This window comes from Haematobia irritans, chromosome 5 (genome assembly GCF_050003625.1).
Source record: "Haematobia irritans isolate KBUSLIRL chromosome 5, ASM5000362v1, whole genome shotgun sequence".
In the NCBI taxonomy this organism is placed as follows: Eukaryota; Metazoa; Arthropoda; class Insecta; order Diptera; family Muscidae; genus Haematobia; species Haematobia irritans.
Window position 1 is genome coordinate 23,993,539 of NC_134401.1, and position 25,848 is coordinate 24,019,386.

General features: G+C 28.2%; 2 protein-coding genes and 1 long non-coding RNA gene across 4 annotated transcripts in view; 1 reads left to right on the top strand and 2 right to left on the bottom strand.

Moving 5' to 3' along the window:
* The window catches only part of LOC142238586 (uncharacterized), an 81,852-nt gene that overhangs the window by 17,233 nt on the left and 38,771 nt on the right, over positions 1-25,848 (top strand). The window lies entirely within an intron of this gene.
* On the bottom strand, positions 1,661-7,012 carry LOC142238744 (alpha-tocopherol transfer protein-like). 2 transcript variants are annotated; one of them, XM_075310471.1, is made up of 4 exons: positions 6,681-7,012; positions 2,476-2,563; positions 2,194-2,349; positions 1,661-2,128 (listed from the first exon to the last, which is right to left on the bottom strand). In XM_075310471.1, the coding sequence occupies exons 1-4, from the start codon at positions 6,980-6,982 to the stop codon at positions 1,868-1,870; spliced, it is 807 nt and encodes a 268-aa protein (XP_075166586.1). In that variant the 5' UTR covers positions 6,983-7,012; the 3' UTR covers positions 1,661-1,867. The 2 variants fall into 2 exon arrangements, with proteins under 2 accessions (XP_075166586.1, XP_075166585.1); XM_075310470.1 differs by having other exon boundaries at positions 2,194-2,563.
* Positions 18,089-22,409, bottom strand: LOC142237676 (alpha-tocopherol transfer protein-like). The gene is made up of 3 exons (XM_075309070.1): positions 22,108-22,409; positions 18,465-18,834; positions 18,089-18,394 (listed from the first exon to the last, which is right to left on the bottom strand). The coding sequence occupies exons 1-3, from the start codon at positions 22,407-22,409 to the stop codon at positions 18,137-18,139; spliced, it is 930 nt and encodes a 309-aa protein (XP_075165185.1). The 3' UTR covers positions 18,089-18,136.

Sequence of the window (25,848 nt, forward strand, 5' to 3'; positions counted from 1 at the left end):
TAAGGAAAGTCCAAAGTTGGGCGGTGCCGACTATATTATACCCTGCACCACTTTGTAGATCTAAATTTTCGATACCATATCACATCCGTCAAATGTCTTGGGTGCTATATATAAAGGTTTGTCCCAAATACATACATTTAAATATCACTCGATCTGGAAGAATTTGATAGACTTCTACAAAATCTTTAGACTCAAAATTTAAGTCGGCTAATGCACTAGGGTGGAACACAATGTTAGGAAAAAAATATGGGAAATATTTAAATCTGAAGCAATTTTAAGGAAACTTCGCAAACGTTTATTTATGATTTATCGCTCCATATATATGTATTAGAAGTTTAGGAAAATTAGAGTCATTTTTACAACTTTTGGACTAAGCAGTGGCGATTTTACAAGGAAAATGTTTGTATTTTGACCATTTTTCTAATTCTACTCCCTGTGCAAAATTTCAACTAAATCGGAGCAAAAAATTGGCCTCTGTGGTCATATGAGTGTAAATCGGGCGAAAGCTATATATGGGAGCTATATCTAAATCTGAACCGATTTCTTTCAAAATCAATAGAGATCTATTCTGAGCCAAAACACATACTTGTGCCAAATTTGAAGTCGATTGGGCTAAAACTGCGACCTAGACTTTGATTACAAAAATGTGTTCACGGACAGACGGAGATCGCTATATCGACTCAGGAACCCACCCTGAGCATTTTTGCCAAAGACACCATGTGTCTATCTCGTCTCCTTCTGGGTGTTGCAAACATATGCACTAACTTATAATACCCTGTTCCACAGTGTGGAGCAGGGTATAAAAAAAATCTATAGAAAAAATTTTACACAAATTTTCTATAAAAAAAAAAAAATTGTGAAAATTTTCTATAAAAAACATTTTGCAAAAAAATTATATAGATCACCTTAAAATTTCTTAGTATAAATTGCCTACACCCATAACCAAAATGAAAGATTTTTTCCTTTCCAACTAAAAAGTACTTCAATTTTCTAAAATGTTAACAAAATTTTCTATAAAACAAAAAAAAAAAAAAAAATTGCAAAAATTTTCTATAAAAACATTTTGCAAAAAATTTATATAGAAAAAAATTTAGCAAAAAATTTCTATAGAAAAAATATTGCAAAAGATTTCTATAGAAATAACATTTTAACAAATTTTTCTATAGAAATAATTTTTTTGCAAAAGTTTTCTATAGATATAAAACTTTTTGCAAACATTTTCTATAGAAATAAAATTTTAACAAAATTTTCTGTATAAATAAAATCCTAACAAAGTTTTATATAGTAATAACATTTTAACGAAATTTTCTATAGAAATAAAATTTTTGCAAAAATTTTCTATTGAAATAAAGTTTTAACAAAAATTTCTATAGAAATAAAATTCTAACAAAATTTTATATAGAAATAAAATTTTGACAAAATTTTCTATAGAAATAAAATTTAGAAAAATTTTTCTATAGCAATAAAATTTTGCCAAATTTTCTATAGAAATTAAATTTTGACAAAATTTTCTATAGCAATAAAATTTTGACAAAAAGTTCAATAGAAATGAAATTTTAACAAAAATTTCTATAAATTCAATATAAATCATTTCTTTCCAATAACAAACAAAAACATTTTTCTTATACTAACCACAAAAATTTGATCAAAAATTTAAAAATAAGATTTTTGGTAAAATGTTTATTATTTATTTTTGTTTATATATTATTTATTATTTTTTAACACGTGTGACAACCGTTGTTAACAGTCGCCTTAGCACATTGCATCACCGACGGAGTTGCGACAAGAAAGTCTAACCAATCTTTTTTTATAGACATTACAGCAATATATTACACGTTTAATACCTAAACTATTTGCCCTTAATCTACTAATCCACTAAAAGTTTTCGAAAAGATCCGCCAATGCCAAGATTATCACCAAAATCCATCTTGGATTTATTAATGCGTAAATGTTCATCTGTACCGTATTTGATATTTTCTTGAAAATATTCCCGATATTGATCGAAAAGTTTATTTTGTTCCATTATAATATCATCAGCTGTGCCATTTTCTCCTCCATACTCTTTGGGCAAATATCTCTTAGGTATGTGCTCGAACAATTTGTCCATATTTGTACCAATAATAAATACCTGTGAAGATAATAAAATTAAATAAAGAAAAAAAAACATACATTATATTAAAAAATCTAACATACCCGCTTCTTAATATTTTCCGGTAGAAGATGCATAAACAGTTTATGCATTTGTTCACCGGCTGGCGAAATATTTATAAAACAATAGAATTTCGCTCTCAGCGGCAAGGTGTTCTCGAAGAACTTAATGCCTTTTTTAATGTCCAATGGTGTTATAGGCTTTAAGTGATTAAAAGTAAATTTGGATAGATCAAAAACAATGCCTAGACCTTGAATGCAAGCATAGGGATCTCTTAACATGTAAATTTCGCCTAATGCTGTTATATGTTGAATAATGTTGCTTACTGTAAACTCAAAAGGATCATAATTATGTTTGATCCATATAATGCGTGGTCCATTATCATTCAGGGGCCTGGGCAATACCAAAGTCGAGCTGAAAGATACGAAAACGGAGGTATTTCTTGAATGCCCAAACTTTTAAGCAAAGCCTTTTCCAAATAGCCCTTTCCTCCCAAAAAAAATTTCGAACACTGCCAATTGTGATAGGGACTCGCACAAAAAATGGCTAGATAATTAGCCAACTCTATTCCAACAATATCACATAAAAAAATAATTTCTTTTCTGGGAAAAAGATTTTGGACCAACGATTTTTTTGTAGTTAAATTTATTTCTTTCTGCCTACACAAAGTTTGTTGTTACCAAACGAGGCAACGGGTACTTAAACAAAGATTAATTTGCTTTTAAAGATACAACCTCAGGAATAAAAGGTTGGAATGAGAAATTTAGTAAAGCGCTATATATTTTTCAATTTTCATTTAAATTTGTTTGATATAACACCGCAACTTTTAGAATCAGTTTAGTTTTGTTCGAATTGGCTTGATTTGGTACGAATTATGGTCTTCAAATAGTCGACAAAGCCATCATACGCTGTACGAAATTTACCGCAGTCTTTGGGCGCGATGCAACCACTGTTGCTACTGAAGCCATAAATTATCTATCAAAAATTGGAGAAAGTGTTACAAAAAAAAAACTACAAAACAATAAAAATAAATTTTGTAAAAATTTTTTCAAAATTTTATTTCTCTAGAAAATTTTTTTAAAATTTTATTTTTATAGAAAATTTTGTCAAAGTGTTATTTCTGAGAAAATTTTATCAAGATTTTATTTCTATAGACAATTTTGTTAAAATTTTATTTCTATAGAAACTTTTGTCAAAATATTATTCTATAGAAAATTTTGTAAAAATTTAATTTCAAAAGAAAATTTTGTCAAAATTTTATATCTATAGAAGATGTGTCAAAATGTTGTTTCTCTAGAAATTTTTTTGTCAACATTTTGTATCTATAGAGAATGTTCTCAAAATTTTGTCAAAAATTTATTTCTATAGTAAATTTTTTCAAAATTTTATTTCTATAGTAAATTTTGTCAAAACTTTATTTCTATAGTAAATTTTGTCAAAATATTATTTCTACAGAAAATTTTTGTCAAAATTTTATTTCTATAAAAAATGTTGTCAAAATTTTAGTTCTATAAAAAACGTGTCAAAATGTTATTTCCATAGAAATTTGTTGCCAAAATTTTATTTCTATAGAGAATGTTGTCAAAATTTCATTTCTGTGGAAAAATTTGTCAAAATTTTATTTCTAGAGTAAATTTTGTCAAATTTTTATTTCTAGAGTAAATTTTGTTAAAATTTTATTTCTATAGAAAATTTTGTCAAAAATTTATTTCTATAGAAAAAAATGCCAAAATTTTACTACTATAGAAAATTTTGTCAACATTTTATTCTTATAGAAACGTTTGTCAAAATTTTATTTTTATAGAAAATGTGTCAAAATTTTATTTCTTTAGTAAATTTTGTCAAAATCTTACTTCTGTAGAAAATGTTGTCAAAAATTTAGTTCTATAGAAGATTTTGTCAAAATTTTATTTTCATAGAATATTGTATCAAAATTTTGTCTATAGAAAATTTGTCAAAACTTTGACTTCTATAGAAAATGTTGTAAAAATTTTATTTCTATATAAAATTTTGTCAAAGTTTTACTCCTATAGAAACTTGTGTAAAATGTTCATTTCTGTAGAAAATGTTGTCAAGATTTTATTTCTTTTTGATCAAAATTTTGACTTCTATAGACAATTTTGTCAAAATTATATTTCAATAGAAAATTTTGTCATAATTTTATTTCTATAGAAACTTTTGTCAAAATATTATTTCTATAGAAAATTTTGTCAAAATTTTATTTCTATAGAAAATTTTTGTCAAAATTTTATTTCTATAGAAAATGTGTAAACATGTTATTTCTATAGAATTTACTTTTGTCAAAATTTTAATTTTATAGAAAATTTTGTCAACATTCTATAGAAAGTTTGTCAAAATTTTATTTTTATAGAAAATTATGTGAAAATTTTATTTCTATAGAAAATTGTGTCAACATTTTATTTCTAGAGTAAATTTGGTCAAAATTTTATTTCTATAGTAAATTTTGTCAAAATGTTAATTCTATAGAAAATTTTGTAAAAAGTTTATTTTTATAGTAAATTTTGTAAAAATTCTAATTCCATAAAAAAAATTGTCAACATTTTATTTCTATAGAAAATGTGGTCAAAATTTTTATTTCTATAGTAATTTTTTTTCAAAATTTTATATCTATAGTAAATTTTGTCAAAATGTTATTTCTATAGTAAATTTTGTCAAAATTTTTATTTCTATAGTAAATTTTGTCAAAATTTTTTTTCTATAGTAAACTTTGTCAAAATGCATTGATCAGCTATGATGCGCACATTCGAGACTTTTGTTGTACGAAGTACATTATTGTACTCTAGTACTTGTAATGATATTATGGCTCATATATATGAGCCTATCATTACTCATTTTTTTATGATGTTATGGAAGAGCAAAAATGTTGTCCAAAATGGTTGGGAAGACAGCTGTTTCGGATTTCCACATCCTCATCAGTTCCCTTTATTGGACGATCTACTCATTTCAATTATTAGACAATATTGGTAAAGCTTTCTTATGTTGCAAAGAATGGGCTTCAAACAATCCAAAATGTCCAAAAAAAGAAAAATAGTAGAAACATTTTTGCCTTCCAATTAACACCACTCTAGTCTAGTATATTGCCGTCGACAATTGATTTACTAGAGTATGAATGCCATGTAATGACATTCAACGGCCATATGCTACCTTCTTCCATTGTTTTTGTTTTGTTTTTATTCAGTGTGTTTGTTTCAAAATGCATTGATCAGCTATGATGCGCGCATTCGAAACTGTTGTTGTACGAAGTACATTATTGTACTCTAGTACATGTAATGATATTATGGCTTTGTCAAAATGTTAATTCTATAGAAAATTTTTCAAAATTTCATGTCTATAGAAAATTTTGTCAAATATTTATTTCTATAGTAAATGTTGTCAAAATTTTATTTCTATAGTAAATGTTGTCAAAATTTTATTTCTATAGACAATTTTGTCAAAATGTTAATTCTATAGAAAATTTTGTCAAAATTTCATTTCTATAGAAAATGTGTCAAATTTTATTTCTATAGAAATTTTTTGTCAAAATTTTATTTCTATAGAAATTTTTTGTCAAAATTTTATTTCTATAGATATTTTTTGTCAAAATTTTATGTTTATAGAGAATGTTGTCAAAATTTTATTTCTGTAGAAAATTTTGTCAAAATTTTATTTCTATAGTAAATTTTGTCAAAATTTTATTTCTATAGTATATTTTGTCAAAATTTTATTTCTATTTTTCAAAATTTTATTTCTATAGCAAACTTTGCAAAAATTTTATTTCTATAGAAAATGTGTCAAAATGTTAATTCTATAGAAAAATTTGTCAACATTTTATTTCTATAGAAAATTTGTCAACATTTTATTTCTATAGAAAATTTGTCAAAATTTTATTTCTATAGAATATTTTGTCAACATTTTATTTCTATAGTAAATTTTGTCAAAATTTTATTTCTATAGTAAATTTTGTCAAAATTTTATTTCTATAGAAATTTTTTGTCAAAATTTTATTTTTATAGAGAATTTTGTCAAAATTCTATTTCTGTGGAAAATTTTGTCAAAATTTTAAGTCTTTAGAAAAATTTGTAAAAATTTTATTTCTATAGTAAATTTTGTCAAAATATTAATTCTATAGACATAAGTATAGACAATTTTTTCAAAATTTTATTTCGAAAGCAAATTTTGTCAAAAGTTTATTTCTATAGACATTTTTGTCAACATTTTATTTCTATAGGAAATGTGTCAAAATTATATTTCTCTAAAAAATTTGTTAAAATTTTATTTCTTTTTATCAGAATTTTTACTTCTATAGACAATTTTGTCAAAGTTATATTTCAATAGAAAATTTTGCCACAGTTTTATTTCTATAGAAACTTTTGTCAAAATTTTATTTCTATAGAAAATGTTGTCAAAATTTTATTTCTATAAAAAATTTTGTCAAAATTTTATTTCTATATATATATATCCAGACTCTTCTATCAAAAGTGAAAAAAATCTTTACATTGTGTCTGACTTAGTTTTTCATTGTGTTACTTACCCCGTATGGTGGTAATCACGAAATTCTTTATTATCCAAATCCGTGATGGCAAACAATTCAGGATATTTAGTTTTCATGGTATAAAAAGAATCCAATTTTTGCTTACATTTCTCTAGACTATATTTACAGCCTCTAAGAAATTGTATGAGAAATTGATCATCGGTTCGAGCCCTTAAATGGTTTTGTTTTTTCAACCACAATTTGAGAATTTCCAAATCTTCGTCTATTCTTTGTGGATCCTCATTCAATTCCTCAATGGCAACCTTTTGTAAATCTTCCGGTAATGATATAATGTGAGACATTATAAGAGTTGTTGAAAAGTTAAACTGTGAAATGCAATGCCAAGATGAAACTATTTATAGTATTAATATAAGATAGTGATTAGAGCTATACAATTTGTAGAAAGCATATTAATTTAGTCATACCGCTGGCACTGGCAATATATTAAATTAATATAAATTAATTCGAATTGATTTATTTTACTCAAATTAAGTTATATAATATGAACTAAATAAAATACATTAAAATTCAATTAAAATTAGAAAAATATTAAATTAATAAAAATTACCACACTCAAAAAAGTGAACCCTATATGGCACTAAAGCCAATTTACCATTCTATTTTAATCCATTGAATTATTATGTTTTGAGAAAGTTTCCTTTACTTTAATAATTTTTTTGTGTACGTTAGTTAAATTACCTAAAAAACGGACAAAAATTATACAAAAATGAGGCATAAACATTTATGTCTCCTACAAAATAGTTTTAAATTTTTTAAAATTTGTAAATTTTACCAATAATGCGGCCATTTTGAACTTCAAGTGCTACTAAAGACATTTTTGTAATTGTGAAATTTTCTATTTTCTATTAAATTTTCTTGAATTTTTTCAAAAATATTTATTTATTTTTGTGAAATCGGCGTTTGTAATACAGTTTAGTTAAATTTTTCTAAAAGAACCGAAATTTTCCTTTCTGGTGGGTTCACTGTTTTTGAGTGTAAAATGGAAAATTAAAAAATAAATAAATATATAAATAAAAATATATTAATGATTGGGACAGATAATATTTGTTAATATATTTTTTATACTGTGTGATACGGTCGACCAAGCCATATATATATGACATAGGGAAATACTAATTACCTCAGACATTTATATATCCAATTATTGGTAAATTGGAATTAATAACAATAAATACTATTTACATTAGACGTAATCTTTTATATTTATAGTTCATAGGCTATCGAATGGTGTGATTATTGTACATGGTTGTGATGTAACTTGGTAATTATTGACCTACAATAACCTACACGGACAAAAGAGACTGTTTCGTTGTAAAAATTATATGTTTGGAACTCAAATTTTTAGCATATTATGTTTACGTGCAATCATATAATGTTCATAAACTAGCATAACATGTTTGCAACATATATGTTAATATGTTAGAACATATTATGTTTGGGACATAACATTTTTTAAATATAATATGTGTGGATGCCAACATGTATTAATTTAGAAATTGCCTATAAACATATATGTGTTTAGAAAGAGAGACCGAGAGACTATAATGAAAAACTAAAGATTACGAATGAGAGAGATAACGAAAGACATCAACACAACACAGGATGCAAAAAGTCCAACATGAAGGAATACGTAAAACGTAAATATTCGTGATTGCTTGTTGACTTTTATATTTTACTAGCGTAACCCGGCCCGCTTCGCTGCGCCTTCCGAAGCATATTTGGAGGAATATTTTGCGTTAACTTAGTCAACTATATCCTTCGTGCTGAAAACAAATTCGAAAAGATTTGAATTCTTTTAAACAAATCGGTCTACTTGATTTTTCGTTTATAGGTACAAAAACGGCGGGAGAGGGTGTACCTTATTCTATATTTCTTGTGAATTTTTAGTGTGGTTTGTCAAGGAAAGGTATCCTTCTCCTCAACATATCATAAAATTAAGCATTATATTATAATAACATACAAAGAATTACTGTTTCCCATCAAATAAATCGGAAAAAGCAAAAATAGTAAAAAAATTTACCACATTAACATTTGCTAAAATGTTGGAAAATTATGCACCCTCTACGTTGGCTGCCAATTTCATGTAAATTTAAGTTCTTTACTAAAAAGAAGTTTGGCAGAAGCCTGTGCAAAAATCATAAAATTATGTACCGAGTTCCCATTTACGGACAACCCTCTACTTTCAATTTAAGAACAAAAAAAAAAAAAAAACGGACAAAAGGGAACCCTCCCCCCCACCTTCGCTCCACTCCGACCTGATATCGGACTATCACGTACCCTATATTAATTTCGCAACTACTCAATGGTCCCTATAAATTCTATCGAAGTAAATCGACAAAGTTTATTTCAATTTTCCACTTCCCCAACCAGATATCGAAAAATCATACACTAATTTAAAAATCATGTATAAATTTAATCACCTCCTCCCACGTTCCCTGTAAATTTCAAGTAGATCGGCGATGTTTAAATTTTGCTCTATTGTTTTAAAGGGACGTCACTTTCCCCGATACAATATCGACAAACACCGCAGTGAATAGCACCCCTAACCTTCCCTGAAAATTCTTGAAACTTTACTTCAAGTGTGGGGCAAGGAAGGTTGCCTCTTCGTTCATAACCTTCCCCCACTGCCTATGTAAATTTCAAGAAAACTTAAGAATTGTTGTTTTTTTTTTTGCAGTTTTAGAGGAGGACCTCCTCCCCGACTAAATATCGAAAAGTGATGTAGCGTATCTTTTGTAAACGTCCCAGAAAATGTCAAGCAAATTATAAGCCTAAAAGGGCGGCCTCTCTTCCGTCCAAATATCATAAAATCAGGTATCAACTATTAATATCGTAACCTCTCCCCAGTCCTCTGTAAATTTCAAGTAACTCGGTAAAAGTTTAATTGTTTCTCTGTATGTACTTAAGAGAAGCGGATGTCTCCATATGCCCTTTTATTTTTATTAAAAAATCGAGAACCTGATATAAATTTCATAACCCATTTTTTCCGTAAAATTTCAGTCGGGGGAGTTTTGTTTTGTTTGTACTTTCAAACAAAAAAAATCGGGCAAAGGGGTGGTCCCCCTCCCCGACCAAATATCGAAAAATAATGTAGCGGATTTTTGTCTAGATGCCAACCCTAACATTCAATGAAAATTTCAAGCAAATCGCATAATTTTGTTCTAAGTTTCAAAAAGTTAGGCAAGGGGGAGGTCCCCCTCCCCATCCACATATGAAATCATCGGGTACCCCATATTAATTCCATAACCTTACCACATGTTCTCTGTAAATCTCAGATAATTTAGAGAATTTTAGTTTTTTCGCTGTACTTAAAAAAAAGTCGAACAAAGGGGAGGCCCCCCTCCGCCACCAAATATCGAAATAAAAAGTAGCGGATCTTAGTCTAGATGCCAACCCCAATCTTCAATGAAAATTTCAAGCAAATCGGTCAACTTTGGTCCAATTTTCAAAAAGTCCGACGAAGGGGAGGTCCCCCTCCGCGACCAGGTGTCAAAAAATGAGGTACCCTATTTTCACCACATGAACGCCCCCTACGATCTCTGAAAGTTTCAAGTAAATCGGTTCATCCGTTTCGGAGCCAACTCGGAACATACAAACAAACAAACAAACAAATAAACAAACATAGATTGAATTATATATATATATATATATATACATATATATATATATATATATATATATATATATATATATATATATATATATATATATATATATATATATATATATATATATATATATATATATATATATATATATATATATATATATATATATATATATATATATATATATATATATATATATATATATATATATATATATATATATATATATATATATATATATATATATATATATATATATATATATATATATATATATATATATATATATAGATTTATAAATAAATATTTGCAGTATAATATCATAATGATTTTTTTTTATTTTTAATCCAACACAAGTATGTTTATGGCATTTTGCTGCAAGTAAAAAAAAGTGGATTGGCGCCTTAAAAATATATATGTTTAAGTTGAAGTTTTATTTATACAGAACATTTTTGTCAAAATTTTATTTCGATAGAAAATTTTGTCAACAATTTTATTTCTATAGAAAATATTGTCAAAATTTTATTTCTATAGAAAATTTTGTTAAAATTTTATTTCTATAGAAAATGTTGTCAAAATTTTATTTCTATAGAAAATTTTGTCAAAATTTTATTTCTATAAAGAATTTTTTCAAAATTTTTTTTCTATAGAAAATTTTGTCAAAATTTTATTTCTGTAGAAAATTTTATTAAAATGTTTTTTCTATAAAAAATTTTTTTTAAATTTTATTTCTATAGAAAATTTTGTCAAAATCTTATTTCTATAGAAAATTTTGTAAAATTTTTATTTCTATTGATAAGTTTTTCAAAAATTTATTTCTATAGAAAATTTTGGTCAAATTTTGATTTCTATAGTTTCTATTGAAAATTTTTCAAAATTTTATTTCTGTAGAAAATTTTATCAAAATATTATTTCTATAAAAAAATTTTTAAATTTTATTTCTATAGAAAATTTTGTCAAAATCTTATTTCTATAGAAAATTTTGTCAAATTTTTATTTCTGTTGATAAGTTTTTCAAAAATTTATTTCTATAGAAATGACAAACTCTTATTTTTATAGAAAATTTTGTCAAAATTTTATTTCTACAGAAAATTGAGATTTTATCGAAATATAGTTCTAAATATAAAGTTGTGCAGAGTATATTATAGTCGCCCGACTTCAGACTTTTCTTATTTCTTTTTTAAATTTCTTTACTAGTCTATAAATACATATACTGAAGACTGGTATCAGATCATATTGTAATTGGTATTTATATCATTATTTTATTTATTAAATGTAGGACCAAGCAAAATTTGCTTGAATCCACAGCTCTGTTTTATAAACAACACCAACTTGTAAATTAACGAATACTCTGTTTTTCAAATTAATTTACAAAAAAAAAAAAAAAAAACAAATAATATAACATATGAACATATATATGTTATTATTTAAAGAAAATACAAATTCTTGAACAGTATGTAAACTTTTGTAAGACTGTGTATATCGCTAAATAATTATAAAATTATATGCAGTTTCTAAAGTAGATTAGCGATTCGAGCTTTGATAAGGCCAAACCTGTACCAACTGAAGATAACAAGCTTTTGTATCGTTTTTATATGCATCCTATTAAAATCACTCTTTGGCAATTTGTATAGGCCACTCCATACCAATGGCAAACTTTTTATAGCCCCATCATCATTTTATGGTGGTGGATAGAAAATGGGGTTTCCTTACTTTTAAAGAAGATTTACTATATTTCAGAGTTTCATATTGTGCAAATTGTGTATCAATATTTTTGTCAGTGTGTGTTTATATTGCCTTAATCGATTTTGTAGCGACAAGATAAAAATTGAACAAACATCGCTTTATTATGTAGGTTTATTTATAATAATAAAGAAATTGAATGAGAACAAAGAAATTTAATAAATGGAAATTTATATTTATAATTTTTTTGTTTGTTTGTGGTGGACATCAAACCACTATATGTGGTGTTTATTGATGTAGGCGAGATGATCCCAATCGGTCCATAATTATATATAGCCCCCATATAAACCGATCCTCAGATTTGACCTCCGGAACCTCTTGGAGGAGCAAAATTCATCCGATTCGGTTGAAATTTTGTACATTGCGCTAGTAAAGGGTGATTTGTTAAGAGCTTGATAACTTTTTTTAAAAAAAAAACGCATAAAATTTGCAAAATCTCATCGGTTCTTTATTTGAAACGTTAGATTGGTCCATGACATTTACTTTTTGAAGATAATTTCATTTAAATGTTGACCGCGGCTGCGTCTTAGGTGGTCCATTCGGAAAGTCCAATTTTGGGCAACTTTTTCGAGCATTTCGGCCGGAATAGCCCGAATTTCTTCGGAAATGTTGTCTTCCAAAGCTGGAATAGTTGCTGGCTTATTTCTGTAGACTTTAGACTTGACGTAGCCCCACAAAAAATAGTCTAAAGGCGTCAAATCGCATGATCTTGGTGGCCAACTTACCGGTCCATTTCTTGAGATGAATTGTTCTCCGAAGTTTTCCCTCAAAATGGCCATAGAATCGCGAGCTGTGTGGCATGTAGCGCCATCTTGTTGAAACCACATGTCAACCAAGTTCAGTTCTTCCATTTTTGGCAACAAAAAGTTTGTTAGCATCGAACGATAGCGATCGCCATTCACCGTAACGTTGCGTCCAACAACATCTTTGAAAAAATACGGTCCAATGATTCCACCAGCGCACAAACCACACCAAACAGTGCATTTTTCGGGATGCATGGGCAGTTCTTGAACGGCTTCTGGTTGCTCTTCACTCCAAATGCGGCAATTTTGCTTATTTACGTAGCCATTCAACCAGAAATGAGCCTCATCGCTGAACAAAATTTGTCGATAAAAAAGCGGATTTTCTGCCAACTTTTCTAGGGCCCATTCACTGAAAATTCGACGTTGTGGCAGATCGTTCGGCTTCAGTTCTTGCACGAGCTGTATTTTATACGGTTTTACACCAAGATCTTTGCGTAAAATCTTCCATGTGGTCGAATAACACAAACCCAATTGCTGCGAACGGCGACGAATCGACATTTCACGGTCTTCAGCAACACTCTCAGAAACAGACGCAATATTCTCTTCTGTACGCACTGTACGCATTCGTGTGGTTGGTTTAATGTCCAATAAAGTAAACTGAGTGCGAAACTTGGTCACAATCGCATTAATTGTTTGCTCACTTGGTCGATTATGTAGACCATAAATCGGACGTAAAGCGCGAAACACATTTCGAACCGAACACTGATTTTGGTAATAAAATTCAATGATTTGCAAGCGTTGCTCGTTAGTAAGTCTATTCATGATGAAATGTCAAAGCATACTGAGCATCTTTCTCTTTGACACCATATCTGAAATCCCACGTGATCTGTCAAATACTAATGCATGAAAATCCTAACCTCAAAAGAATCACCCTTTATATGACCGCTAACAGCCATGCAAAGATTGGTCCATATCGGTCTATAGTTATATATAGCCGATCGCCAATCACACAAAAATTTGTCCATATCACCAAAAATAATCTACCAAAATTTTATTTGTATAGAAAATTTTGTCAAAATTTTATTACTATAGAAAATTTTCTCAAGATTTTATTTGTATAGAAAATTTTGTCCAAAGTTTATTACTATAGAAAATTTTCTCAAGATTTTATTTGTATAGAAAATTTTGTCAAAATTTTATTACTATAGAAAATTTTCTCAAAATTGTATTTGTATAGAAAATTTTGTCAAAATTTTTGTTCTATAGAAAATTTTGTCCAATTTTTATTTCTATAGAAAATGTTTAAAAACTTTATTTCTGTAGAAAATTTTCTTAAAATTTTATTTTATAGAAAATTTTGTCAAAATTTTATTTTTATAGAATATTTTCTCAAAATTTTATTTCTATAGAAAATTGTGTCAAAATTTCATTTCCATAGAAAATTTTGTCAAAATTTTATTTCTATAGAAAATTTTGTCCAATATTTATTTCTATAGAAAATGTTTTCAAAACTTTATTTCTAAAGAAAAATTTTCTTAAAATTTTATTTTATAGAAAATTTTGTCAAAATGTTATTTTATAGAAAATTTTGTCAAAAGTTTATTTCTATAGAAAATTTTCTCAAAACTTTATTTTATAGAAAATTTTCTCAAAATTTTATTTTTATAGAAAATTTTCTCAAAATTTTATTTCTATAGAAAATTTTGGCAACATTTTATTTCTATAGAAAATTTTGTCAACATTTTTGTTCTATAGAAAATTTTGACAACATTTTATTTCTATAGAACATTTTATCAAAATTTTATTTCTGTAGAAAATTTTTTCAAAATTTTATTTCTATAGAAAATGTTGTCAAAATTTTATTTCTATAGATCATTTTGTAAAAATTTTATTTCTATAGAAAATTTTATTTTATAGAAAATTTTGTCAAAAGTGTATTTCTATAGAAAATTTTCTCAAAATTTTATTTCTATAGAAAATTGTGTCAAAATTGTGTTATTTCTATAGAAAATTTTATTTTATAGAAAATTTTGTCAAAATTTCATTTCCATAGAAAATTTTGACAGAATTTTATTTCTATAGAAAATTTTGTCAAAATTTTATTTCTATAGAAAATTTGTCCAATTTATATTTCTATAGAAAATGTTTTCAAAATTTTATTTCTATAGAAAATTTTATCAAAATTTTGTTTCTATAGAACATATTGTCAAAATTTCATTTCTATAGAAAATTTTCTCAAATTCTCTCAGTTTGACCAAATTATAGAAAACTTGGTCAAACTGAATTATACACTCTTAGAAAAATATGTTTTTCATATGTTCCGATATAAACAAAGTGTGTTTCGGACACAATTTTAAAACACAATATATTTAAGTGCAAACATGTAATGTTCCTAAACTAACACTAAATGTTTGGGACATCTATGTTAATATGTTAGAATATATTATGTTTGGGGCATAAATGTTTCATAAAAATCATATGTGTGAATGCAAACATATATAAATTTACAAATTTCGACTAAACATACATATGTTGTGATATTTTATCCAAAGCGACAGAGAGAGTAAGAGAAAGAAATGGATACCGGGAGAGTTGACGAAAGATATCAACATAACACAGCGAAAGAATCAAAAGAGAACAATTTCTGTGAAGCCGCTGGTATGTTGTTTCGGAAAACTGTTTTATGATAAGGCCAAAAATTTGATATGCTTAAGTCTAAATATTATTTAATTTGAATAAAGAGAATGGACATTCGGAACCAAGAGAATATGTATGTGTGGACATGTGTTTTGTTTATCATTTTGGCATTATGGGTACAATTTTTTTCTTGGTTCGTTAAAAGAAATCAGGGGTCTTCATAAAAATAACGAAAGGGCACTATACTCTTTTTAGAGTTGGGACAGTAAAATGAAATAAGGAGGAAATAGTGAAAAATTACACAGTAAAATGTATAAAAACAAAGTTTAGTTCCTCTTTATTAATAAGTAGTCCAAGAGGAGTTGACGGACACCTTCAAATATAAAAGCGGGCATTAAGTTCGAGTTTTGCAGCTAAAACAATTTAAAAAGTTTATTTTCTTTAAAATGAATTATTAAAGAAAAATAAAAGGCATTTTAGAGCGATGGTGTTAAATGCTAGTAAAAAACTGGTCACGCCTGAATAAATTTATGTTTATATTATAAAATTATTTATGTATGTTTATACCCGACTCCACGTTCTTCTTTTGTTAGTTTTTGAATTCCTTTCAAATTTTAAAGTTTTGTACCAAAAACAGTTTTTTGTTACAAAATTGTTATTTTTGCAATATTTTATCCAAAAATCAGTCAATTTCGTTTATATCAAACACTGTTAATGACTATAAATCTTTAATAACCCACATTTCGAAGTTTCATTATAAAAATTTAATATAGTATAAATATAAATATGTAAATTAAAAAAAAAGTGTTCGGTCGGAGCAGGGATTGAACCCACGACCCTTTGCATGCAAGGCAGACATGCTAACCACTGCTCCACGTGGCAAACAAATGTATGTTTCTGTTAAATAATGTTATGTTTGCATGGGCGCGTGGGCGCTGCAAACTATGCTATATAAATGTAACTTATAACGATAATTATCTGCTGGTGACCATGACAGCTACGTAGCCCAGTGGATAGTGTGTTGGCTTACAAACTGTATGGTACTCGGTTCGATTCTCCGTGCAGGCGAAAGGTAAAATTAAAAAAAAAAATAAAAAAGTGAATAATTTTTTCAACATTATTTGTATTACAGAAAAAGGTGCCAAGAATTAAAATATTTCGTGGAAGTGAAAATAACGAGTATGTTAGGGAATGAGCACAATCGTCTTCGGGAAAAATTCTTCCAAGCACATAATATTTTTGGGCTCAAAATGCTTCCAAACATATAATATGTTCACATAAAACAAACATATTAATGTTTCGGCAGTATCCAATAATATATGTGCTTCCTGCAAAATATGTTTGGAACATATGTTAAAGAAGCGATTTTTTTTGAGGGTGTATACGTATTTTATCGTTTATATTTAATATATACACTGTTGTTTTATTTAATATATACACCGTATGGAATAACTTACAATTTAGAAAACGGTGTTAACAAGTTTTAAGATACCTTGTCATCGGCAAGTGTCAGCGCAACCCAGGTAATTCGAATGTGGATGACAGTCTTTAGTAGAAGTTTCTACGCAATCCATGATGGAGGGTGTATTTGCACACATTAGGCAAAACTTAGCTAAAATTAATTAGTCTTCATGAACTAAAATAAAGTTCAGTTGGTATTATCGCCACCTTTTTTGAGTGTAGGAAACAAGTTTTCATTTATTGGGTTTTTTCAGCTTTTTTCTTCATGTTAACTCAAAATTCAGACTCGATTTCAAGTAGAAATAATGCTATGTTTCAAGTAAAAATCGTTTTTAAAATAAAGTGTTGAAAGACAGGCTCTATTCGGATTCAATCACGAAATTAATTGATCCAATTAATTTTTAATTGAAATGTCTTCAATCGTGAATATGATAGTATTAACCACAGTTTTTATTGGGCATCAAAAAATACTTGATTAAAAAATTAATTGATTTCATTTGCAAACATCAATTAATTTTTATATTGATTTAATTAAAAACTTAATTGATGTTGATTGCATAACTCAATTAATTTTTTAAATAAAAGCGTGTTTTTAGTTTGATTAAAAAATTGTTTTGATATAAATTTTTAGTTAAAAATTAAAAAAAAAATCCGTAAATTTTTAATTGACTTAGTCTTCCGAGTTTAATTACAAAGTTAATTGTATTAATTAATTTTTTAATTAAGAAATTTAAAAATTTCAATAATTGACTTAATTAGCTTAATATTTCTATCTTGATTAAAAACTTGATTGTATCAATTTATTTATTAATTGAAAAAATTTTCAACTTCAATCAAATTTTTAATTGGAAATATTTTGGTGATATTTTTTCTGTTTTCTCCTCGGTTGCGTATTCAACTTCTAAAAATGATTTTGCCTTTTCTCATCTAAGTACTATCTCCTTTTCTTTCTGCTTTCATTATTCCCACATTTTTGTCCAAAATTTAAGTACACTGCAAAAAATATTTTTATAGTGATAAGAGTTAAAAATGAGCATCTTTATACGAAAAAAAAAAATTGTTGGACTAAGGTCAATTTGGCTTTAATAATACAGCTTTTAGTAGAAATGTGTACACAATCCATGGTGAAGCGTACATTAGATTCGGCCTGGCCGAACTGTATTGATTTTGTAAACAAACTTCAAATTAATATATACTGTGTTATGAGAAAATTTACGACTTTACTACAATGATTTATTACATTTCAATCGACATTTATTTTTCTAAATGTACCACCAACACCAAAAACATCATCAAAATCCAAAGGCTTGCCAGGTCGCAGACTTTCATTGGTACCATATTGTGCATTCTCTTTGAAATACTCGCGATATTCATCCCACACTTTATTGTAGTCTTTAGTTAATTGCTCCAAGCAACCATTTGATCCTCCATATTCCTTAGGCAAATATTTTTGTGGTATTTGTTCATATAATTTGCTTATATCCTTGTCACATATAAGGACCTACAAAGAAGCAGAAAAAGTTAGCAAAACATTCAGGTCGCAGCTGATTTACGTCAATGGAAACTCTTACTTTTTGTCGAACTTTTTCCGAGAGACAAGATAATACAACTTTGAAAAATTGTTCCGCCAGTGGCGAGGCATTAATATAACATATGGCTCGTAGGCGCAATGGGTTTGTCTTTTCATAGAAATTCACCAATTTTTTCATAGCGGATGGAGCTAATTGCATGAAGTGACTGCTAGTAGCTTGACTCAAATCTATCATATAGATTATACCATGAATACAGGCATAAGGATCACTCATCAATAGGACTTCATGTAAGGCATTCAGCGGTAACAAAAGTTCTTCCAGGCTATATTTATTTGTTGGATAAGAGAATCGATAGGGCAAAATCCTTGGACCGTTGTCATTCAGTGGTATGGGCAGAGGAACCATAATACTATAATTAAAAAAGATATATATTATTATTTTTTAGAGTTGAGAAATGCATAGGTTGGGTTAGACTATTTTAGATTTTTTTGGACAGCAAGGCATGGTTGACAAAATTATTTATAGAAATACAATTTTTACAAAATTTTCTATAGAAATAAAATTTTGACAAAATTTTCTATATAAATAAAATTTTGACAAAATATTCTACAGAAATAAACTGTTGACAAAATTTTCTATAGAAATAAACTGTTGACAAGATTTTCTGGAGAAGTACAATTTTGACAAACTTTTCAATAAAAATAAAATTTTTACAAATTTTGACAAAATTTTCTATAGAAATAAAATTTTGGCAAAATTTTCTATAGAAATAAACTTTTGAGAAAATTTTCTATAGAAATAAAATGTTGACAAAATTTTCTATAGAAATAGAATTGTGACAAAATTTTCTATAGGAATAACATTTTGATAAAATTTTCTACAGAAATAAAATTTTGACAAAATTTTCTATAGAAATAAAATTTTGACAAAATTTTCTATAGAAATAAAATTTTGACAAAATTTTCTATAAAAAAAAATTGACAAAATTTCCTACAGAAATAAAATTTTGACAAAATTTTCTATAGAAATAACATTTTGACAAAATGTTCTATAAAAATAAACTGTTGACAAAATTTTCTATAGAAATAAACTGTTGACAAGATTTTCTGGAGAAGTACAATTTTGACAAACTTTTCAATAAAAATAAAATTTTTACAAAATTTTGTATAGAAAAAAAAATTTTGACAAAATTTTCTATAGAAATAAAATTTTGGCAAAATTTTCTATAAAAATAAAATTTTGACAAAATATTTTATAGAAATAAAATTTTGAGAAAATGTTCTATAGAAATAAAATTTTGAGAAAATTTTCTATAGAAATAGAATTGTGACAAAATTTTCTATAGAAATATAATTTTGATAAAATCTTCTATAGAAATAAAATTTGTATAAAAATTTCTATAGAAATAAAATTTTGACAAAATTTTCTATATAAATAAAATTTTGACAAAATATTCTATAGAAATAAACTGTTGACAAAATTTTCTATAGAAATAAACTGTTGACAAGATTTTCTGGAGAAGTACAATTTTGACAAACTTTTCAATAAAAATAAAATTTTTACAAAATTTTGTTTAGAAATAAAATTTTGACAAAATTTTCTATAGAAATAAAATGTTGACAAAATTTTCTATAGTAATAAAATTTTGACAAAATATTCTATAGAAATAAAATTTTGAGAAAATTTTCTATAGAAATAAAATGTTGACAAAAATTTCTATAGAAATAGAATTGTGACAAAATTTTCTATAGGAATAAAATTTTGATAAAATTTTCTATAGAAATAAAATTTTGACAACATTTTCTATAGAAATAAAATTTTGACAAAATTTTCTATAGAAATAAAATTTTGACAAAATTTTCTATAAAAAAAATTGACAAAATTTCCTACAGAAATAAAATTTTGACAAAATTTTCTATAGAAATAACATTTTGACAAAATGTTCTATAAAAATAAACTGTTGACAAGATTTTCTGGAGAAGTACAATTTTGACAATCTTTTCAATAAAAATAAAATTTTTACAAAATTTTGTATAGAAAAAAAATTTTGACAAAATTTTCGATAGAAATAAAATTTTGGCAAAATTTTCTATAAAAATAAAATTTTGACAAAGTATTCTATAGAAATAAAATTTTGAGAAAATTTTCTATAGAAATAAAATTTTGAGAAAATTTTCTATAGAAATAGAATTGTGACAAAATTTTCTATAGAAATATAATTTTGATAAAATCTTCTATAGAAATAAAATTTGTATAAAAATTTCTGTAGAAATAAAATTTTGACAAAATTTTCTATAGAAATAAAATTTTGACAAAATTTTCTATAAAAACACATTTTTGACAACATTTTTTATAGAAATAAAATTTTGACAAAATTTTCTATAGAATTAAGATGTTGAAAAAATTTTCTATAGAAATAAAATTTTGACAAAATTTTCTAAAATATTCTATAGAAATAGAATTGTGACCAAATTTTCTATAGAAATAAAAGTTTGGCAAAATTTTTTATAGAAATAAAATTTTGACAAAATTTTTTATAGAAATAAAACTTTAGCAAAATTTTCTATAGAAATATAACTTTGACAAAATTTTCTATAGAAATATAATTTCGACAAAATTTTCTATAGAGATAAAATTTTGCCAAATTTTCTGTAGAAATAAAATTTTCACAAAATTTTCTATATTAAAAAAAATGTAGACGAAATCTTTTATAGAAATACAATTTTGACAAAGTTTTCTATAGAAATACAATTTTGACAAAGTTTTCTGTAGAAATAAAATTTTCACAAAATTTTCTATAGATATAAAATTTTGACAAAATTTTCTATAGAAATAAAATTTTGACAAAATTTTCTATAGAAATAAAATTTTGACAAAATTTTCTATAGAAATAAAATTTTGACAAAATTTTTCTATAGAAATATAATTTTGACAAAATTTTCTACAGAAATAAAATTTTGACAAAATTTTCAATAGTAATAAAATTTGGACAAAATTTCCTATAGAAATAAATTTTTGACAAAATTTTTTATAGAAATAAAATTTTGACAAAATTTTTTATAGAAATAAAATTTTGACAAAATATTCTACAGAAATAAACTGTTGAGAAAATTTTCTATAGAAATACAATTTTGACAAAATTTTCTATAGAAATAAAATTTGGGAAAAATGTTCTATAGTAATAAAATTTTGACAAAATTTTCTATAGAAAAAAAAATTTTGGCAAAACTTTCTATAGAAATAAAATATTAACGAAATTTTCTATAGAAATAATATATTGACGAAATTTTCCATTAAAATTAAACGGAAATTTTGTTTATCATAGACGTGTGTCTTTGCAAAAGTCAATAAACTTTTCAATGAAGCAACACTTTTTTTTTTAAGCCGATTTTTACATATCACACGAAGAAACAAGTTGAAACCCTGAATAAATTAAAATGTTTTTCCTACAATCAAGTATGCAAAATTCAAATGTCCTTATCGTTACTTCAATTCTCCACTTATTTGGCTCGGAATCAGAACCAAAATCATTAGTGTAAAGAAAAAATTTTTTGAAAACAGACATGTTTGTTTTCAATGCATACTCAAGGTTGACTTCTTCTGGAAGGGACATTTTTTCTGCCTTCCAACAATATGTGATGACCTTTGTCCTAATTTGAATATCAAAATTCACAACACTTACCCTAAATTATGACATTCACGAAATTTGGGATCATCAACATTTGTGGGAGAGAAAAATTTCGGATATTTGGTTTTCATTGCATGATAGTGATCCAATTTTGTCTTAGCCTTTTCAATGCTGTATTTACAACCCCTAAGAAATTGTATTAGAAATTGATCATCAAGGCGAGCCTTCAAGTGTGGTTGTTGTTGTATCCATAATTTAAGAGCAGCCAAATCCTCTGGTATTCTTGAGGGTACCTCACACAATTCTTCACAGGCAACTTTTTGCAATTCAGCACTTAGAGGTTTAATTTGAGCCATGTTATTGATTCTACGATCACTTTTCGACTGTACGAATTTTAGAATATTTTTAAATTTGTTTTGGTCTCGAATGGATTGGGATGAAATCGCAACGAAAGCAACTGGTTCTTTGCATGTCAAATTCATACACACACATCATTAGATTCTTTATAAATTAATAAAAAAATAGACATGTACAAGGTGCGTCACTAAAAATCGTTGGTTATGCATTTTGAATTATCGGACGTTCATTTAAATGGTTTAAATTCATTTATTATTTTTTGTTTTGGGAGTTAATGAAACAATAAATAATTTTCAAACAATTGATTAGGAGCATGACAACAAAAACTCATTCTTCCAAATACATAAGATAACAGAAAAGTTGTGCACAAAGCTTCTCCAGAAAGCTCAAGAAGTCAAATCTGGAGATCGGTTTATATAAGAAAATTTCAGTAAAATTGAGCTAATGCAAAGTCTTCGTTAAAGTAATGAAATTATTTCATTAAGGCAATGAAAAATATAATTAATAGGTGGAATGGCGGAAACCTGAGGTGGACATAGCTGCCGAATGTGTTATTCTGAAGCTAGTAAGAAGGTCCTGAGAGAATGGGATCCCAGAACAGATAGTAGGTTAGGTGGCAGCCTAACCTAGACTATTCAGTCCATTGTGATACCACAGTGGTGAACTACTCTCTTATCACTGAGTGCTGCTCGATTCCATGTTAAGCTTAATGACAAGGGACCTCCTTTTTATAGCCGAGTCCGAACGGCGTTCCACATTGCAGTGAAACCTCTTAAAGAAGCGTTGAAACTTTCAGAAATGTCACCAGCATTACTGAGTTGGGATAATCCACCGCTGAAAAACTTGTTGGTGTTCGGTCGAAGCAGGAATCGAACCCACGACCTTGTGTATGCAAGGCGGGCATGCTAACAATTGCACCACGGTGGCTCCCAGAACAGATACTAGAGGGAAAACTGCTTCACCGATTGATCAAATATGGGTGAGAGGACGGGATTGGGAATGTATGTGGAGGACTTAGATACCAGGATCCTATTCCGATTATCGAACCACAGGACAATCCTTCAGGAAGAAGCGGATGTCATAAGGGAACCATAAAAAAATAGAGCAGACGGTGGGTGAAATGGCCGATGCCGCAACAATCCATTATAGTAGACATGAGTTGGCTATATTTACCGAATGTGACATTCAGATGCCAGTAAGATGGTCCTGGGAGAATGGGATCCCAGAACAGATATCAGAGGGAAATAACTGCTTTAACGATTGATTGAATATGGGTGAGAGGACGAGACTGGGAGAATATGTGGAGGACTCAGATGCCGAGATCTTAATGCGAATACTGGACCGCATCACTATCTTGCAGGCACAAGAGCGTGCTATAGCGGAACCATCAAAGAATAATAGAGCAGAGTGTAATGGCGGATGCCGCAACAATCCATTTTCGTATACCTGAAGTGGCCATAGCTGCCAAGATTGACTTTCTGATGTCAGTAAGATGGTCCTGGGAGAATTGGAACCCTAGAACAGATACTAAAGGGAAATAACTGCTAAACCGATGGATCGAAGATGGGTGAGAAAACTGGGACTGGGCGAATATGTGGAGGACCCAGACACCGGTATCCTATTCCGATTATCGGGCCATAGCATAATCCTGCAGGCAGAAGTGCGTGCCATAATGGAAAGTGTTAATTGGCGTAGAAATAGTTAATTGGCTTGGAAATGTCGAATAGGGACAGCCGAGGATGATGCAGGTTTTGAGGATGATGAGACCTTGGAATACTATATTTGCCTGGTCTTTACTAAGCAACGAGTTAATCATATCGGTGAAGAGGTGATACCGGATCCATCACAAATTAGACTGGAGAAACAATTGGGGAAGTCGTTAGAGAGTTCCTGAAATAAAAGAAGCATAAATACGATGGAAAGAAGTTAGAAACATATGGACAAATATTTGGGAGGTTGTTAGAGTCCATATACTAATACCACCTGCCAAGTATCAACCGGATCGGAGAAAATTTGCATATCCAGGAAGCTCCTGAACTCAAATCTGGGGATCGGTTTATATGGGGGTTATATATAAATAAGGACAGATATGGATCAATTTTTGCAGGATTAGTAGAAAGCATCAGTTAGGTTAGGTTAGATATAGTGGCCGCCCTATATTTCAGGCTGACTTAGACTATTCAGTCATTGTGATGCCACAGTGGTGAACTTTTGTGTTATCACTGAATGCTGCCGATTCTATGTTAAGCTCAAAGGCAAGGACTTCATATTTATAGCCGAATCCGTACAGCGTTCCGCACTACAGTGAAACCACTTAGAGAAGCTATGAAACACTCAGAAATATTACCAGTATTACTGAGAGGGGATAATCCACCGGCGGGCATTGCACCACTGTGGCTGACATAACCGTATCGAATAAAATTTGCTTCTTTAGGAAGCTTCTGAAGTCAAATCAGGGGACCGGTTTATATGGGGTCGATATATTTATTATGGACCGATATGGACCAATTTTTGGCTAGGTTATTAGGAATCATATACGAGAATCACGTATCAAATTGTCAAATCTGCGGAAGTCAAATCTGGAAATCGATCTATATGGTGGGCTATACCTAAAAGTTGATCGGATGAAATTTGCTTCTCTTAGAGGATCCGCAAGCCAAATCTGAGGGTCCGTTTATATGGGGGCTATACGTAAAAGTGGTCCGATATGGTCGACCTACATCAATAACAACTACTTGTGTCAAATGTTCAGCTGATAGCTTGTTTCGTTCGAGAGCTAGCGTGATTTGCACAGACGGATGGACGGACATCGCAAGATCGACTCAAAATTTCACTACGTTCCAAAATTTACATACTTTATGGGATCAGTGACCAATATTTCGATGTGCTACAAACAGAATGACAAAGGTAGCCCTTCACCCCATCCTTTGGTGAAGGGCTAAAAAGTCGTACGTCTCTTAGACGGGGGTTAGCTGTCTCCACCATAGGATGGGGGTATATTAACTTTGTCATTCCGTTTGTAACCCCTTAAAGTATATATATTCTGGGTCGTGGTGAAATTCTGAGTCGATCTAAGCATGTCCGTCCGTCTGTTGACATCACGCTAACGTCCGAACGAAACAAGCTATCGACTTTAAACTTGACACAAGAAGGTGTTATTGATGTAGGTCGGATGGTATTGAAAATGGGCCATATCGGATCACTTTTGCGTATAGCCCCCATATAAACGGACCTCCAGATTTGGCTTGCGAAGCCTCTAAGAGAAGCAAATTTCATCCGATTCGGCTGAAATTTGGTATATGGTGTTGGGGTATGGTCTCTAACAACCATGCAAAAATTGGTCCATATCGGTACATAATTATATATAGCCCCCATATAAACCGATCCCCAGATTTGGCTTGCGGAGCCTCTAAGAGAAGCAAATTTCATCCGATCCGG

Excerpts from the sequence above, each read along its gene's own strand:
- LOC142238744 (XM_075310470.1), bottom strand. The coding sequence starts at position 6,982 with ATGTCTCACATTATATCATTACCGGAAGATTTACAAAAGGTTGCCATT. Across the intron at positions 2,564-6,680 it reads CGTGATTACCACCATACGGG|CTCGACTTTGGTATTGCCCA; the intron begins GTAAGTAACACA and ends CGTATCTTTCAG. Across the intron at positions 2,129-2,193 it reads CGGAAAATATTAAGAAGCGG|GTATTTATTATTGGTACAAA; the intron begins GTATGTTAGATT and ends TTATCTTCACAG.
- LOC142237676 (XM_075309070.1), bottom strand. The coding sequence starts at position 22,409 with ATGGCTCAAATTAAACCTCTAAGTGCTGAATTGCAAAAAGTTGCCTGT. Across the intron at positions 18,835-22,107 it reads CGTGAATGTCATAATTTAGG|TATTATGGTTCCTCTGCCCA; the intron begins GTAAGTGTTGTG and ends TTTTAATTATAG. Across the intron at positions 18,395-18,464 it reads CGGAAAAAGTTCGACAAAAA|GTCCTTATATGTGACAAGGA; the intron begins GTAAGAGTTTCC and ends GCTTCTTTGTAG.